Genomic DNA, 17,637 nt, shown 5'->3' on the forward strand with positions numbered 1-17,637 from the left:
TGAGGCAAGGTAGTTCTTTTTGAATATGGATAGCCTCCTTTATCTTGAGCTGAAAGCTGGTAGTGGCGTGATCTAAAATATGAAAGCAGTCTATAGAACACAATGAGCGACAACGTTCAGAATTCTGAAGATGTTTGAAGATGTGAGAGGCCTTATCAACGGCTAAGTGCTCACGTACGCGTGTGGAAAAATGTCGGGAGGTTTCGCCGACATAACAGGCATTACAGCCCGCACATGTAAACTTATAAACTACACGTGAACGAAGCCCGCCGGGGATAGGGTCTTTCACACCAAATATCCACCTATCCCCGGCGGGCTTCGTTCACGTGTAGTTTATAAGTTTACATGTGCGGGCTGTAATGCCTGTTATGTCGGCGAAACCTCCCGACATTTTTCCACACGCGTACGTGAGCACTTAGCCGTTGATAAGGCCTCTCACATCTTCAAACATCTTCAGAATTCTGAACGTTGTCGCTCATTGTGTTCTATAGACTGCTTTCATATTTTAGATCACGCCACTACCAGCTTTCAGCTCAAGATAAAGGAGGCTATCCATATTCAAAAAGAACTACCTTGCCTCAATCAGCAATTACACCATGTAAATCTAAAATTATCCTTTTAATTTATACCTTTTCACGTTCTGTTGTTACTATTTGTCTTAATTAGCATTTTTGCCTACTTATTATTCAACTTGCTTTGTACTCATTCATTCAACTGAGGATGACAGAAGTTCTGTCGAAACATGTTTTTTAAACTTAAAAAAGTGGTCTTTTTCCTTAAAATCTTTACATGTCTGCTGCTATCTAGACCTTTTGGAAATAATAATAATAATAATAATAATAATAATAATAATAATAATAATGTTCTAGAAGGAAGAGAAAAAGCAAACAAGGGGTGCTTCTTGGCTTCCCTAGGCAACTTGTTGTTGCCCGGAGCCAATGACGAAACCAGCTTCAATATCATCAATAGCTGTGTGAATCTTTAATAATAATAATAATAATAATAATAACTTTATTTAAGTGTCGATGTGTTTAGCACTAATGTGCTAATTGGGGACACTATAAATAAATAAAGAAATATTTCAAATATAACATAAACTATTAAGAATCCCAACTGGTGGGAGGCTGACCAGTTGACTATTTGCACAACACTGTCGAGGAGTTGAACTTGGGGCTACCGAGAACAAATCCAGATAGCGGTAGGATGGAGGATTTGAACCAGGGACCTCCAGATTTCAAATCCAGCGCCCTAAACCACTCGGCCATGCTATCTTCGAGAGTGTCGCGGATTGTCTCACGAACATAAACATGTACAGTCATTTACTGTCGTGGTTTTTGTCACAGTGTTTTTTCTCTTTACTCCCAACTTAGTTTAAGTCGTGACGTTATCTGTTATATTTAGTCTCATTCGCTCCGTTACGAGAAGCGCTGCTCGACGACCGAAGGTTGAAGACCAGCCGGAAACTGAGTCGATTCTAATTCGTATTGATTAAGTTTGCCCTTTTTACCCACGTAAAACTAACTGCTTAAGGTTCACTGTTAAATCAGCAACTAGCGACAAAACAGACAATCATTGACCTTTTCTTGCATTTAATTCGCTACTTCTAAGGCTTACAAAAATCGTTCTATTTAAGAGGGAAACCGGAGATCCCGGGGAAAAACCCCCTTTTGGTCAGCATACGGTATACGGATTGCTCGCCGTAGAATTATCAGAGGAATATCACCTTGTGCTTCTGTATTTACTGATAACAAGCATATACGATCCTAGTTCTCTAACATGGTTTTCGAAGAAAACTCAGTCCAGAAAACCTTGAACTTATTCAAGTTTGAACACCGATATCATTGCAAAATCACTTAAAATAAATATTAAAAGTCAAGTACAAAACAAATCAAGCAGCAAACTAATAACCCTTCCGGGACGAACTCGATTCCGTTCTTCATTATCGCACTTAAATAGTATGAATCATGGACTTGTTACTTCAAGTTGCAAGGATTCCTTAAATCTATAAGTCTATTCAGCTTTATGAAACGAGTCCAAGTTTTCGAGAATCTTATAATTTCGGCATTTGTCTTCCATTTTCCTTAACGTGCGCAGCGAGTCTGAGGAACATGCAAATATATAATGCCCGATAATCGCTTCGTTATCCATAAATATTTTAGTCATTTGTAAATCTGCTAAAGGGTACACCTTTTAGGGCCAGGCCAGGGCCATTTGCGATATTCCAATAAATGTTTAAAACTACTAATAACCTTCACGATTGTTTCATATTTTAGATTATCAACATTGTTGTCCTTCCTCTCGAACAATATTGATTATCACTCGTAATACAATGTTCCTTTCGATTCAGTAAAGCACTTCTGATCTATTGGTCGATTGTTTTGCGGTTCACACCAAACTTTTCAAGTGTTTTGACTTAGACGTGCATACACTTTGTATACCGGCCTTTATCTTTGTCTGTTGACATAATTCAAATCACATGCATTGGGAAATGTGTAGTTGTACTACTTGGATGATATCATCCTCAATGGTCCTTGAGTTTCTAATATCAGCAAACCGTACTTTTGACCAGTCTACGAGATCGTAATAGCTTCACAGATCTGTGGTGTCAACAATAATCTTCAAGAACATGGTGTCATCTCGGACATAGGCGTGGCTGTTTAACTCGGATAGAGGGCAGAAGGTGGGACATCCACTGGCGATGTTGGTTTCTCTTCTTGGTCTCTGGAAGGAGGAGCTGCTGGGATCAGGTCTGAAGGCATCGATCACGTGTTCAACGTTATCCTGATCCAATAACATGAAGGTGACCTTCTGTCTGAATGGCCAGCGGAGTAAAGCGTCATACTGACCGCGCATGACAACAAAGAAGATCGAGATGTGAGTTCCTTTGCCAATGCCGTCGCCATTTAAATAGATGCGCGCGCACATCTTGTATCCATAACGACTGGTGAAGAAACACGGACTGTAAAAAGACACCTGATTTCCAGAGAGTGCATCTTGTCTTCTCCTAGTGAAGTCGGAAATTTTCCATAATAGGATTCCGTCGTGGCTGGATACATCCTGCTGTCGTACATATTCCTCCAAATCACTTAGTGTAACATTTCGCAAAGCCAGCGAGTGACTTACGGACTCAAACTGCCTTTGTAAGCGGTTTATTGTTTCCTTGGAACTTTCCTGCCCTCTTGCTAAGGTAGCAACTTGCCGCTGAAGATCTTCATTTTGCCGATTCCCTTCAACGATGAGAACTTCTAGGTCAGCTGTTTTTGCCTCTTCGTTATCAATTCTCCGGGATAGCTCCCTCGTTGATTCTTGCCCCGATGCTGAGCCTGCAATAACTGGCTCTCCCTGTCTTGCGCCTTCCAGCTGTCGAATACGGTTTTCTTGCTGCAACAATTTTGATTTCAACTCTTTGTTCTCTTTCAACGCGTTCTCCACTTGTTTAACGCATCTCTCCAATTCTTCTTGGGATGGTAAGTTCAACTCTCTGACATTGACTCGATTGGAACCCTGCAAGGTTCTGCCAACCACAGAGAAGAGTTGCATGACTGATTGAAAGAGGAGCATCATGTGAGCAGCACTGGCACTCTCTTCATGAATCCTCCTTTCTTGCGGCTTCATGATCTAGAAAATGGATAACGAAAGAAAGGAGATGAATTAGCACAATTTATGTACAATGAGGTAATGTAATGTAAAATGTATGCAATTAATGATAATTTCTTATCTCTAATGTTTTACGTTTATTAATTTCAAACTGAAATCTATAACTAGTTTTGTCTACTTTCCCTTTGCTGTAATCCTTGCACGAGAAAAATCTCAGTACCAAAAAAATCAATAAAATAAACAAATTCCACCACGGAAAATGCTTTACACGTTTAATTATTGACTCCTTGAGTTGTATCCGAAGACTCGCTCCCCAGTTCGCTACGCTTACTCAGTACGCGATCGTTTTCTGATACTACAGACTGAAATCGTGAATAGAAGTCGTCCGCGACTTTAATACTTTCATTTTCTAATATCATTTACAAGTAGGCTGAATGTTAACTTCAAGACTTAGAAAAACTCGCAGTAAAACAGCAGGTTGTCAGAAGTAATCGTTGGACTCGAGAACAAAATTCTCTGAAAGGCCTCACATGTACCATAGGGAGGTGTGATTGCTTAATTGACAAATCAAAATAAAAGTAACAAGCAGACTTTAGTTTCAGAGCATCCAATCTGCGTCAATGGACAAGGTGCTTGCATCTCTTCGCAGTCTCCGGCCATTGGATCAAGATGAGCAGATATCTGGAAGGTAAATAAAACAATTTAGATAAAATAATTTCATTAAAAAACGTCAAAACGCAATCGTATCCACCTTGGCGCAAAATTAGTAAATTAAAATGGGCGATGAGCTCACCTGTGCACGAGGAATGTCCTTCCTGTTACACTCTGGGCAAACAATCAAGACCGAAGGACATTGCGTTTCCTGGTGTTTCTGTACAAGAAAGAAAAATGATCAATTGCTGTATTAGCTATCAAATTGTGGGCCGGGTTAGTCAAAGCTCGACTAAGCTAACGGTTCCCAGGTTTAGCACGAATTTCAATTTTAGTTTTGTAACTTCTCGATGAGGTTCAGTCTGATTGTATTGTTGGTCCTTCTGTTTTGAGAAGGACCAACAGATCAGTACAACAACCCGGCCCAGTACAATATGTTCATGCCATCATTACTAATGCCAATTAAAAGCTAACTTTAGGTTGATAGATAGATAGATAGATAGATAGATAGATAGATAGATAGATAGATAGATAGATAAATAGATAGATAGATAGATAGATAGATAGATAGAGATAGATAGACAGACAGACAGACAGATAGACAGATAGACAGACGGACGGACGGACGGACAGACAGACAGACAGAGACAGACAGACAGACAGACAGACAGATAGACAGATAGATAGATAGATAGATAGATAGATAGATAGATAGATAGATAGATAGATAGATAAGCTAGCAAATATATATATAAGCTAGCAAAGTGAAAGGTATCTTTAAGTGTACCGAGCTAGCTTGGCAGGTTCGTAAAGAGAAGGCTGATGTTGTGAAAGAGATGGTATCGCATAAGCAAACAATAGACAAATTCGGCTAACACACACGTGACATTGAATTGGGTGTTTACATTGCGTGAAAACGAGGCTCCCTTACATTTTCTTTATTATTGCAGCCACTTGTATTTGTCGTGTTAATTTTGTGCGTTGCTGTAGTTGTTAATTTAATAAAGAATAGAAATGGTCAAAATACTCGAGAAATTTTCCAAAATTTGGCACAACGAACATGGTCTTCGCGGCTCGAGCAAGGCGAAAAAAGAATGCTGGAGAAAGATATAAGTTCTTTCGGGAAGGGTATGTTTACGATGTTTTCACGTTTCAGCAGTTGGAGGATTTCCATGTAAAGGCACATTGCTAAAGATCTCTAAGAAAAATTGAAAAGCCTCATTTTAGCCGTAATCTTCAGGGAAAGCGATGGCAGGACAGAAGTTTTTAAACGCTCTTCGTGTAAGGGAGGAAGCGGTGGACACTGCAATCATGTATTTGCATTATTGTTCCGGTTGATTGATTATTCATGTTTTAATATCAAAGGCATCCCGAGTGATGCAATCTTTACAAGACTACCCCAGTCTTGCTATATTTCTAAAGCGGTTTCTCTGTGTTGATGACACAGTAGGGACAGTAGGGACTTTAAGCAAAGACAACGCGGACGGCGACGGGAACGCCACAAGATCAGGGAAAAGCCAAAAGGTCCACTGCGCATGACTGGCGGGAAACAAGTTGACGTTCTGCGTTCGGGCCCGACGTGAGTGAAGCTCATTTCGCGTTGTCTGAAAACGTGGGTTTTTGCTTTCGTTTCCTCTGCTGTGTCAACGCTAAATAACCCGTGTTACTAATTTCGAGGAACTTTAATACTTGTTTTCTCTTGTCATGTGAGATATTTCATTTTAAAGAAAAGTCGAGAAATCTGAAGCGAACTCAAGCCAGTCGGCGAACATGTGAGTACCGTGAAATATCTTTTTGAACGCTAATGTAAATAAAGACAACTTACACGAATTTCAATCGAAATTTTTCCTTTCGAGAAGTACTCAAATGTCGAATGGCTCATCATGGTGAAATTCTAACACAATTAAAAGGGTAGACACCATTAAAACTTGCGTAGCTGTTTCGATTTTCAGTCGTAAGATCAGTGGTTTACTTAGATCTTTATCAGTCGGCACACTGATTTGTCGCGCTAGTCTGATTAAACATCTGCTGATAATAAGTTCGTTTACTTCATTGTACAACTCAGCGAGAAGGGGCAAGTTGCGTTTGTGGAAGCGAAATTCGGACCGGCACTCATCGTCTTCAAACCATCGAAGTTAAAATCAGGAAAGGAATCATAAGGTTAGTCGAGATCATTCGACCGGTTTAAATCGTACAAGAGTAGAAGTTCGTGATCGTTTAACACACCTTCATCGTGGATTATCAAGAGCTGATTGCGAACTTCTTTCAATGAAGTGATCCTAGTTCATCTTGATAAACAGAGGACGAATATCGATAATGTCAATAAGCTTGACAGTGCGGAAACCGCGGTTTCCGACGGTGCTGCTTAATGTTTGTGAATTCTCGACATAACCGCGTTCTCTCCCCAGCCCTTTCACAGGTTTTGGCGTTCCCGTCGCCGTCCGCGTCCCCGCTGCTTAAAGTCCCTAGTCTCCGGTACAACAAAACCGCGGAATCGTGGCTTATTTTTCTCTAAATGTCAATACGAACGCACTTGTTTTGGTTGTTGTTGTACCCAATTCAAGTCACGTGAGTTAGTCAAATTTGTCTGTTAGCTAAAATATTTCCACATGAAAATAATGTTAACATTAGGTTATGGTAGTGGTCATCAGGTGTGTGAAACTGAGAGAGCTTAATATTATATATACCTTCCCCATAATTTGCACGACTTTTCGCCTTCTATGAAAATGCAATCTAGCTATTAGCTGTAGTGTATTTGCTGTTATGTTTCTTTTGTTTGTTTGTTTGTTTTTTTAGTTTTTTGCTTTTGTTTTTTTTTACTTCCGGCGTTAGCTTACCTTTATATCTGCAAAAACGACAGGAGCTTGGCAGTACTCACGTGTTACCATTCTGTACTGACAAGCCTGCTCGAGATGTTCCGCGAGCTTTGCCCTGGTCACCAGTTCACCGCATCCCGAATGAACGCACTGTACTTTAACGTACTCACAGACAGCGTCATGAACCTGATAATAACGCAATACGTTGGGAATCAAACATAAGCTGCCAGTAATTAAAATCTAATGAGCACAATAAGTTACGGAACATTTATTGTGCATATAATTGTATGATAAGAACCGGATTTGAGTTAACTGAACAGTACACAATTAATACCGTCCACAAGTAATGGGGGATTTTTCGCAATAGAATATTTATAGGCGCGATCACGTCGCGCATCTGTCAAAAAATTACTTCACAAAGTTCACCTCTCGTTTCCTCAGCTCGCCTCTCCACTCACAACCTTGTTCCTGGTTAACACAGTGAAGAGTTAATGACTGGATCTCTCGCTCCACAAAGCGGTCCAAGAAAACCTTTAGGCGTTAACAAAATGTAAATGACATTATATTATATATAGAACTGTTTGACCAATTTTCGGTAGAGTGTTGCCTGTTGAGGATATTTGCATTATGCCGATCAAACTTATGTACGTATAACTTAAGTTTATATCTGGACTTAGATGTAACGCGTTTTGTTGGCGTAATCAAGAATTATTTTACATCAATGGTAATTGAAAATCACCGTCAATAGCGAACGATGTGTTTGATGTCCACGCAACAAGAAACAACGAAACCTCTAATTCAAATCATAGTGAAATATATGCTTGATTAAGCTGGATAAATTTTCTTGAAAGAAAAGTTTTTCCCTTAATTTATTTTGTCAAGAGATTATGGTTCTCTTGATTTTGTCCACTCAAGTTAGCATGAAGATTTGAATGTAGCTGAACTTTCAAAGGTATACAGTCATTTATTGCCCGTAGGTAGTTAGCGACCGCACTTCCTGAATTCTCTTCAATGCAGATCGCGAAAGACATATTTAGTTGACCTTACCCACAATGAAAAGTTTCTGACCAGACCCGAGTCAAGGGGGGAAAATAGAGAGAGCTTGGGAACGAGGTTGGCTAATAGCCCTTTTCACGGCTAATTTTTCTCATTTGCATTACAATGTAATCCAACGTGGATGCGAGGAAATTTCGGGCTAAAACTACACAATAGCCCGAAATTGCCTCACATACATGCTAGATTTTATTGTAATGCAAATGAGCAAAGGTAACCGTGAAAAGGGCTGCTTAGCTTAGACACAGGTTGAATAGTTGAAGGGCGTGTGACGTCAATGAACTGACCTGTTCACGTCTAATGGCTAAATCATCGATGACGCATTTTCCAACTCCCTGGCTAAGGCAAAATACACAAGGAAACAATTAGTAAATCGAGAAGGGATCGATGATGTAATTAGAAGTAATCACGTTTACTTATTAGCTAAGTACAAGCCACTGATTTTTCCTTTTTTCAATAGCCGACGTACTGCAAAATATTACACGACAAAGACAATAATTTGTCAGAGACCAAGACTGAATAGCATTTTTCTTCTTGTGTTTTTTTTAGCAACCCTCCTGGGTGCCCTTCTCCCGTTTAGTTTCTTGCATACGTGGAGCTAACATTGCTCATTACAAAACAGAAAATTAGGCAAATTCACTTAGAGTAACTTAACAGCTAATCGAGCTGAGTAAAATTAAATATCACTTATATCAAGAAGTTGGTTGGCGGTAAAGCTTAAAAGGAGGGGGAGCAGTGAGGAGACAAAATAAGGAAAAGCTCATGACCTAATATAATAAGGTTACCTTAGTATAGTATCCACGCACGTTTTGCAGTATCTGTGGCCACAGGCTATGGTCTGCACAGCTTCTCTAAGAAGTCCGTCGCATTTAGGGCACAAGTTCTTTTTATCGATTCCTGATCGATCAATGGGAGCCAAATTGTATCCAGGCATGGCTCAACTGCCGAGACGACATAAATGAAAGAAAACAGTTGCAAAAAAAATTGGTTAATGGTCTGATGTTTCGTATGCTTCAACATACATCCTCAGAAGTGAACGGCCTCAGAATAAGAGTTTTTACGATAATTAAATTTCTTTTGCTCCGCAAATTATTGCATTCCGCAACCCAACGGGATGATGGAGGACGGAACAAGATTAGTGATGAACATTAGAAATATGTCTAAAACACTATGTTCAACCAGGGGCAAGGAGAAACTGCTACAACAGAAAGCTACTCTCAAATTAAGGCATTAAACACAAATGGTTTTTCAAAGCCTCTTTCCATCACAAAAATATTACAACTTAGTAACGCGAATTCACAGCATTCAACTGAGAAGTATCGCCTTGCGCTTAATGACATGTAGTTTCGCATATTAGGCCAAAGGCCAGGTAATCCGGGCGATATATATTATAGTATGGGTGTAAATAGAGGATATTATATGGCTAGCTCCGTGAGCGGGCAAGATGAATCAAATCCTGTTCTGTGATTGGCTACCCGAGCGGGCAAGCTGGAGCTATCTTGCCCGCCCGGGACTACCCGCCGTGTCCCGCAAGAAAAATTTCCCCGAAAGCCATATAATAAATCCTTTATTGACCAAGCTTGTTCGGTCAAGATGGCTGGATATTGGCCTCGTTCTTTTTTTGCGAGTTTATGGACCTCGACTCCGTCTCGGTCAATAAACACGCAAAAAAAGAACTTGGCCAATATCCAGCCATCTTGACCGAACAAGCTTGGTCAATAACCCATACATATTACGCACGGCACTGCAATCCAGAAAATCGTGAAGTTATTCATAAGGTATGTGTTGGCAACATTTACAGTTTTTAGCACCTTCAAGCAGTCATTTTGCCACATCAATACTACCAAACTTTATCAAGAGATGCTAAATAATTTTATCACACTAAGGTCCAATCATACCGAGTTGATGGTCATCTTTATAACTGTTATGAACAGTTCTAATTTCGTTGCGTTATCTATGAACATGAACACGGACAGCCCGCGTGATTTACGAAGAATGCGTGACTTTGAACAATGCGTGATTATAGAAATATGCGTGATTATTTCATTATGTTTCTCTGTGGTCTTAATTACAGAGTTTAGCGATTGCAGTTTTCCTGTATATGGCAGCTCATGAATAGTTCGTTTTAGGACTAGAATTTTAGGTTTCGATTTCAGTTGCGATCAGCGTCAGTATTGCGAACATTCAATGGCAGACTTCATCGTATTAGTTCTTCCAAGCCACAGAGATCCACTCTTCAGAATCTACTAATCAACTACAATAAAGATTAAAGTAATCTCTGGTGGTTTGATACGTTTGTCGCCTTCTGCAGCAACAGCATAAAGGCTTACTATAGCAACGATACAACCTGCTAAAAACACCCTCAATTTAAAGATTTAAGCGCTTATAATTTAAAAATGGCTAACTGGTGAGTAATTGTTATTTACATGACATAAGTATGGTACTATTGCATATAGATCATCAAAGAATAACGAATCAAACGAATTCATAAAGATATAATCATGTGGCCTAAATGCATATATTGAACGTCAGCATTGGGTAAACCTGCTATCTAAGTAATGACGCATAAGTTTAGGTTCAATACATCATCAATAATTATGACTAGTCAATATTATCAATAACATTATAATTATTATTATTTTTTTTTTTTTTGTTTTTGTAATTTTCAGTTATACTCCTGTGTCGTGAAGAGTCGTCATATTTGTGAAGAATGAAGGCGAATATGTACCTTTCCAGTGTCATCTACAACGACTATAAAATGAATAGTTTCCCTTAAACTCTGCAGGTAGTGCGAGCATCTCAACTCACGAAGTCTTCTGATATAACTGCTTACACCGCAAATTTTTAATAAGCGTGATGACGACATGAAGCACAGGCAGCCCAAGCTCACGTAATCATGACTCATGACTGTGACCTTGGCGCATTTGACCCATTTATTTGTCCCACCCCGGAAAATTTGCCATTGTTCTTTTATTAATTTTATATAAATTGTTATTGCCCGAGGGTTGGCCCGGGGGTTGGCCCGGGGGAAGACACTACTGGATTTGACTGATGCATTTGCTTGGGACCGAACCGTTTCACCTCAAAGAGTAAAAGTCGACGAGGTAACAATCGCCAAAATCCCTTTTTTTAATCTGCACAGCAAAAGATAAGTCCGTTTTTAATCACAAAACAGTCGAAATTATACATTCTGAAATGACAGGGTCCGATCCCAAACAAACTCGCTTTATTCACAATATCAGAACGTGAGCTTGGGTTGCCTGTGCACGCGTGCCTTTGCTCACGACACATTTTTGCTGGCTCATCTAAAGATAGTATCTTAGTATCTTCTTACTTAGCACTTCTTGCTTTTTTTCTTTGACTGAGACTGATTTCTTACCGTAAAATTGTCATTGTACTTGAAGAAGGCTAGTGTGGCCAGCCGAAAGTACACCAAATTTAAAACCATCCTTTGGCGTTGTATCGGTCTCTACTTTTATATATTCTTCATTTTCTATTAGATTAGATCACTTTTGATCCAACGTAGAGTTGCAGAGGACACTTGCAAATCACAATTCGGGGAATCCCCTGTAGAACCATAAAATGAGAGATTTATCTAGATTTCGTGCAAGTTTTCAGCTGCCGTAATTATTTTTGCCTATTACACTGTAATGCGACCTGGATGGGGTTAACTGATGTGACACAGTTTGTATGGACTGTATGATCTTTTATAAAAGAGAGAAAAATTGAAAAAAGAAATTTTAACAAGACCTAAGAAATTTTCGGTTGCATGGTTTGCTTGTCAAAATTTCAACAATTTCCGGATAGTCTGAAACCCTTCCCGGGCCAGGAAATATGATACATATGTCACCGTTTCGAAATTTTCGGAATTTTTTTGTTGAATGGAAAGTGCAGCAGGAGAGGTTTTAGGTCTTTAGTTATAAATAACAGCCACTTAACTGACAACTAACAAATGGCCGAAAATTTTAACCGACAACTGACAAATACTGTAGACAAAATTTTAACCTATATACCTGAGATGACGTTTGCATCCCATCCAGACCTTCATGATATATAATGGATGTTATCACGGTGCTTATTCTTTCCAATAAGAGCCATGAAAGTAGATATCATATCAAAAAGTCAGCTAACAAAATATCATGTCAAAATATCAAGATATAATACATTTATCAAAGTATATATATTTTGATATCAGCTAGTTGATATTCTGTACTGATTCCCGCACCTTGGTTAGGTACTCACCAGTTGGATGTAGTTTGCTTGTACAGATTTGGAGGTCAGAATCACATTCAACACTCCTGAGGTCGTCGAGGTAACCCTTACGCGAAGAATTCGCAAAATCATGATTAGTCATCGATAAATAACTGTTGGTAAAGCACGGTAAATTAGTAAAACACTACGTACTCAGTGAAATCCTCTCACGTTCAGGGGTATATTGACGAGTGAGCGAATTCTGATCAAACAAGCGCCACCTTGGATTACCGGGCCGTTGCATGACCGGTAAGTATTAGTCTAGTATAATGGCTCTGTGACGGCCCATATCCCAGCGATGCTTCTCATGTTGCCCGCGAAGCTCCTCAATCGTATTTCAGGCGTCACTTTTAAAAAGACATGGTCATTGCATTCACATCCGAAGACGTCTTAAATTTGCATGTCATTGCGATGTGTTAAATAAGGGGAACCCCCAGCGAATTTCAAGACGATGACATCATGCATATTTGTCACTTTTGGCGGTCACATGCAATTACCGTGGTGTATTAGTCACGCTATGAGTAAAAATAACCCCCACTCTCAGCTATATTAACCCGCTGATCACAGCCTGTCTCTCAGCGAGTCTGTGTAATGTCTTTTTCTCTCTCTCTCTCGTTCGCAAGAAGTTGGTTTTTATCCTGATATTACATATTCCAGAGTTCCAACTTATCCTGCTTTTTTGATATTCGTGCGGATATATATTTAAGTCAAAGTCACACTAGCTGTAACTAGTTGATACCTACTACACTGTCGGTCAGCAAACATTTTTACTGTAGTTTTGCGGTAAGCCAGTAGCGAGATTAGGCTCGAATTCCGCCGGTCTCTCAGTTCGAGGGCCCTTTTCCCGTACAGCGGCCGGTAATCGAGCCTACCAAGATCAGAATAAAGCGTAACAAACGAAATTAAAATAATCAAGCGTTCTTACTTGGATGATGAGTATACCTACGGACGACCTGGCAGACATGAAAAAGATTTTATCAGCACTATTAAAAAGCCACATTAAAGTCTACTTTAAATTTTCATCCACGGCTGGGTTTTCACGCAGACGAAAAACGCTCACAATAAAGCTTGACTTCTCGGGCACCAGTATTCCCCCAAGTGCTAGTCTGGGCACAATGAAACCGTGGCAGGGGAAGTTAAGTTTTAGGTTTCTGTAAATAGAATGTATCATAAACACGTATTGCTGTACATCGTGGATGTACCAGCATGCGGAAGAGATCTGAGTAAATTATTTCTATCCAATCACGCAAGTAAAATCATACTCACGGTAATTACGTAGGGTAGACAAGCTGCACTGCATTCAAATCAGAACTAGCATGAGTAGCACTTTGTTTGGTTTTGCTTTATTTGAGAATCACAAAGGAATTATTTGATAAAAATGCGCGTGTCATGATAAGTCAGCACGCGTGCACATCGCATGTCTCATCTGTAGTCAAGGTCTAGTATATCATCTATCATCATCTTTTATTTTTTCCAAATTTTTCTTGATGTTGTTGTTGTTGCTGCTGCTATCTGTACCTTGCATTGGCTATTTTTATACGATGGTCCTCGTTAGACATATGAAGGGTTTTGTGATCAAAGCCCGTTTTTAAAACTAACCATGCTACTGCGTGACGGTCAGAGTTCAACGATGGAGAAGATACAAAGGGAACCGATTCAAGCTGAATCGAATTCGTCAGTATGCGTTCTAGACATTGCTTACTTCATGTGACTCTATAATATATGGTACATTATACTGTGTCCGAGGAAAGCCTCCATGCAATGACTATCATTAACCATTTAATTACGTCATGTGATTTTCACTCGCAACCATTATTGTTTATTGATGCATAGGAAGGTGTTGACATGGGAGTGCTAAACAAATGATTTCCACGAGTACGACTTCGATCAAGCCAGTACCAGAAATAGAAGTTTCAAGTTTGTACTGATCATGTGTTTTGTCAGATGACTTCGGCGCAGGGGTGCAGTTAATTTTAGGTACAGCTCACGGGGCTAACGACGTTCTGCTCCCGAGCACTCCCCTCGTGATGTACTCTTGTCATTAACCGCGTGCTTTAGAATTGAAATGATTTTTGAGAACATATCCTGTTAAGATGATTCATAATAAGTACCTACTCCTTATTTGAATTATTAACAACTCCCACATTTACAATCATTCATGCAGCAACCTGCTGTTTACTCTTTAAATATGCCACTTAATTTCTCTGCTTTCTATACTGAATTTCTGAAAAGTTTTCCAAAACGTCAGGCTTAGATCTCCACTATTCCAACTGTGCTGTTTCTCAAATGATTTTCAGGTCAAGTACAGTACATGTATATGTATGTCATAAATTTACAATCTGTTTCTTGTTGTTTAGTAGCCAAACAAAATTGTTGGTCGTGATTAACCCAACCATTAATACACTGGAGTCTACTTACATGTACAATGTAATTTAATACCTTCACTTAGAAAGAGTTATTTAAATCACAAAAATAACTCCTGTTAACCACATGGATAAAGACACAGTCACATATATGGCACTGTTTTAAGATACTTGTTGTTTTCAACATTTTAGCAGTTAAGAAAGATTCTCCATGTACAAACATGTAGCAAATATACAAATGTAGCTGCTGTCAATCTTTGACAGCAGGCAACAAGCAATGTGAATTGCCCCACCTTAATTTTCCCATTACTGCTTTATAACTTATAACAGGTTGCCAAAGCAAGGTCTGATCAATGGGCCTTCGACAAAGTTGTATATAAATTGGAATTTGTTTTTATTTTACAACTGTATGTTAGAACCTGAAGAAATCTTTAACAGCAATACGATGATGTAGTAAAACCTTGTCCTTTAATATCACTTTCTCCAGTCCACAAACTTGTACTTGTATTGTGGAATTTACAGTTCCAAACAACACACCTATCTGACTATCTAGTCTACTCAGTAGCTTACCTAAGCCATACATGACTTCGCTGTCTTCCAGTGCACCTGTCATTTCATCGGCACCTCCACTTCCCCTTGCTTTGCAGTAGATAACATTAGGGTTACCTTCCCAATGTGCTGCCAGCATCCTGTAGATTAAACAATACGCACATGTAACACTCTGAGCTGTAAGCATGTTGCAATTAGGTCAATCAAAATCAAGCTTAGATGGGGTAGCTTGTCTCCAGTGGGTTAAATATTAACTTAGAAGATGAAACCTTTCATTTAGCATGACTGACTGACTGAATGATGGACGGATGGACGGAAGGACAGACGGACTGACTGACTGACTGACTGACTGACTGTCTGACTGTCTAACTGACTGACTGAGCGAGCTGTTTTTTTCCCAACTAACTGCTATAACTCCTTCTTGCTAGTGCTCACTCCTTAAACGGGAAGCGTCAAGAAGGAGAGAAGGAGGGAGTGAAATTTTTCCCCAACTTGAAAACTAGCCATACTATTTTCCAACTGAGTTAAAAAGATCCTCCTTGATTTAAAATTAAAGTTCCCACTTTCCCAGCTTATTTTTCTGGGGCAGGTATCTGACAGAAACAACAAGGCTCTAGTACAGTCTTGTACCTGTATACAAAGACTGCCTTGTTCAAAATGCCAGGTAAAGAAACTCAACAGAAACTTGACATTTTGTGAACATGTTAAGTAAAAACTTTAATTTAATAATTTTAATTTTATGAGGTGATTTCTTTTAATATGGGGTCATGCAACTCTTTTACAAATTATCCTTATGGCTTATTTTTTGTTGTTGTTGTTTGTTTGTTGTTATGTAAATCTGCCATTAAATTGTAATAAATAAATAAATAGATAAATAACTGACTACATGTATTTGAATATTTTGATAGCTCTTGAATCAATCATTGAAAGCTAAGTTGTATAGCCCCTTGTCAAGGCCACAACAAGAGCAGAATACTGGTACTAATTACAATAAAATCACAAACAGGCAGTAAATGTAATTAATGCACCTGGATGGAACATTACTTGTAAGCAGTTGATATAAAAATGCTGACTATGATGTGCCTGGAGGTGGGCCTTTGCAGCCAGTGAAAAGGAAGCAAAACATTACATCAGATAATAGATATAATATGAATAATTATATATAACCTTAAATCTGCATATACAAATAATCCCAGAACAGGTAAGCGTAAGCTTGTATCGTTCGCAATACCCATGTATAATATTATAAATAATAATAAAAGATTTGTCACGACAGTCACGCAATCTGCTAACTGTAGTAAGCTAAGATTACATTTTTTGAGTGATTTTAACCCTTACCTAGCGGAAATACGTGATCTTTCCGCCCTAATTAATCCAAAAAAAAAAGTAATGGCAAAAGTATCATTGACAACAAAAACGACAAGCTTGTTACTCACAGGTTATTAAAGGCCCATAGATTGTATTATGCTTGGGTGAGTATATTGTAAAGTTTCCTTACCAATTCGTAGGGGACGCATCGCTCCTCACATCCGACAAGGCTTGCTTGAACGAACCTTCTTCCTTTATTTCTACTTGTGTCGACATATTTTTAAGCTGGAATGGTACCAAATCAAAAACTCAAAGGTTGAACAGATGTCCAAAACACAGATACAGCAAATTGGAGTAAAATTCACGAGACAATTCATTCGACGGAAAGATCCATATGTTTGTGGTTCGTCGAAACAAGATAGTGTTTAAAACAGTAGTATTGTGTCCCGATGCATCTCTTATGAGCAATGAGTAAGAAGCTCGACGAAAAAATGCCTAGAAACCTAACAACTAACCGAGGCTTTATCGTGGAATGCAAGGAGTTGAAAAGGCAAACAAGAACACAAAATGGAAGGCGTTATCAGCGCGGGACCTGGGACAAAGAAGTACAGCGGAAGTCAAAATCTTCAGTCCGCGTGCATAGCAGACGTCTACACACGGGCTAACGTTGCGCGTAGACGCTCTTTGGGCTAGTTCCCCTGACTGAACGTCTGCGAAGGAGACTACAACTACCAGGGAGTGACTAAGCACGATCTCAGTCTAGTTAGTTTCTTTTATAATAATAATAATGATAATGATAATGATAATGATAATGATAATGATAATGGTAATGGTAATGGTGGTGGTGGTGGTGGTGGTGGTGGTGGTGGTGGTGGTGGTGGTGGTAATGGTAATGGTAATGGTGTTGAAGATGTTTGAAGATGTGAGAGGCCCTATCAACGGCTAAGTGCTCACGTACGCGTGTGGAAAAATGTCGGGAGGTTTCGCCGACATAACAGGCATTACAGCCCGCACATGTAAACTTATAAACTACACGTGAACGAAGCCCG

The 17,637-nt window shown here is 39.3% G+C and overlaps 2 protein-coding genes across 8 annotated transcripts; both read right to left on the bottom strand.

Moving 5' to 3' along the window:
• Window positions 1-1,572: 1,572 nt before the first annotated feature.
• On the bottom strand, window positions 1,573-17,159 carry LOC110051598 (TNF receptor-associated factor 2-like). Of its 7 annotated transcripts, none has more exons than XM_089275120.1 (9): window positions 12,540-15,282; window positions 12,360-12,435; window positions 8,903-9,058; window positions 8,405-8,456; window positions 7,491-7,595; window positions 7,086-7,250; window positions 4,391-4,468; window positions 4,189-4,278; window positions 1,573-3,618 (listed from the first exon to the last, which is right to left on the bottom strand). In XM_089275120.1, the coding sequence occupies exons 3-9, from the start codon at window positions 9,049-9,051 to the stop codon at window positions 2,590-2,592; spliced, it is 1,668 nt and encodes a 555-aa protein (XP_089131246.1). In that variant the 5' UTR covers window positions 9,052-9,058; window positions 12,360-12,435; window positions 12,540-15,282; the 3' UTR covers window positions 1,573-2,589. The 7 variants fall into 7 exon arrangements, with proteins under 7 accessions (XP_089131246.1, XP_089131247.1, XP_089131251.1 ...); XM_089275121.1 differs by lacking the exons at window positions 12,360-12,435; window positions 12,540-15,282 and adding exons at window positions 11,497-11,684; window positions 12,131-12,344; XM_089275125.1 differs by lacking the exons at window positions 12,360-12,435; window positions 12,540-15,282 and adding exons at window positions 11,497-11,684; window positions 12,131-12,197 and having other exon boundaries at window positions 8,924-9,058.
• On the bottom strand, window positions 15,144-16,864 carry LOC149102242 (uncharacterized). The gene is made up of 2 exons (XM_089274547.1): window positions 16,779-16,864; window positions 15,144-15,420 (listed from the first exon to the last, which is right to left on the bottom strand). The coding sequence occupies exons 1-2, from the start codon at window positions 16,862-16,864 to the stop codon at window positions 15,144-15,146; spliced, it is 363 nt and encodes a 120-aa protein (XP_089130673.1).
• Window positions 17,160-17,637: the final 478 nt, after the last annotated feature.

The sequence above is a fragment of the Orbicella faveolata genome, unplaced genomic scaffold (genome assembly GCF_042242905.1).
Source record: "Orbicella faveolata isolate gen_17 unplaced genomic scaffold, um_ofav_v1 contig_36, whole genome shotgun sequence".
NCBI classification, from domain to species: Eukaryota; Metazoa; Cnidaria; class Anthozoa; order Scleractinia; family Merulinidae; genus Orbicella; species Orbicella faveolata.

Coding starts and splice junctions, on each gene's coding strand:
- LOC149102242 (XM_089274547.1), bottom strand. CDS start 16,864: ATGTCGACACAAGTAGAAATAAAGGAAGAAGGTTCGTTCAAGCAAGCC. Junction 15,421..16,778: donor GATGCGTCCCCTACGAATTG/GTAAGGAAACTT, acceptor TTTAATCTACAG/GATGCTGGCAGCACATTGGG.
- LOC110051598 (XM_089275122.1), bottom strand. CDS start 9,051: ATGCCTGGATACAATTTGGCTCCCATTGATCGATCAGGAATCGATAAA. Junction 7,251..7,490: donor GCGAGCTGAGGAAACGAGAG/GTGAACTTTGTG, acceptor CGTTATTATCAG/GTTCATGACGCTGTCTGTGA. Junction 3,619..4,188: donor TTGGATGCTCTGAAACTAAA/GTCTGCTTGTTA, acceptor TCCATTTTCTAG/ATCATGAAGCCGCAAGAAAG.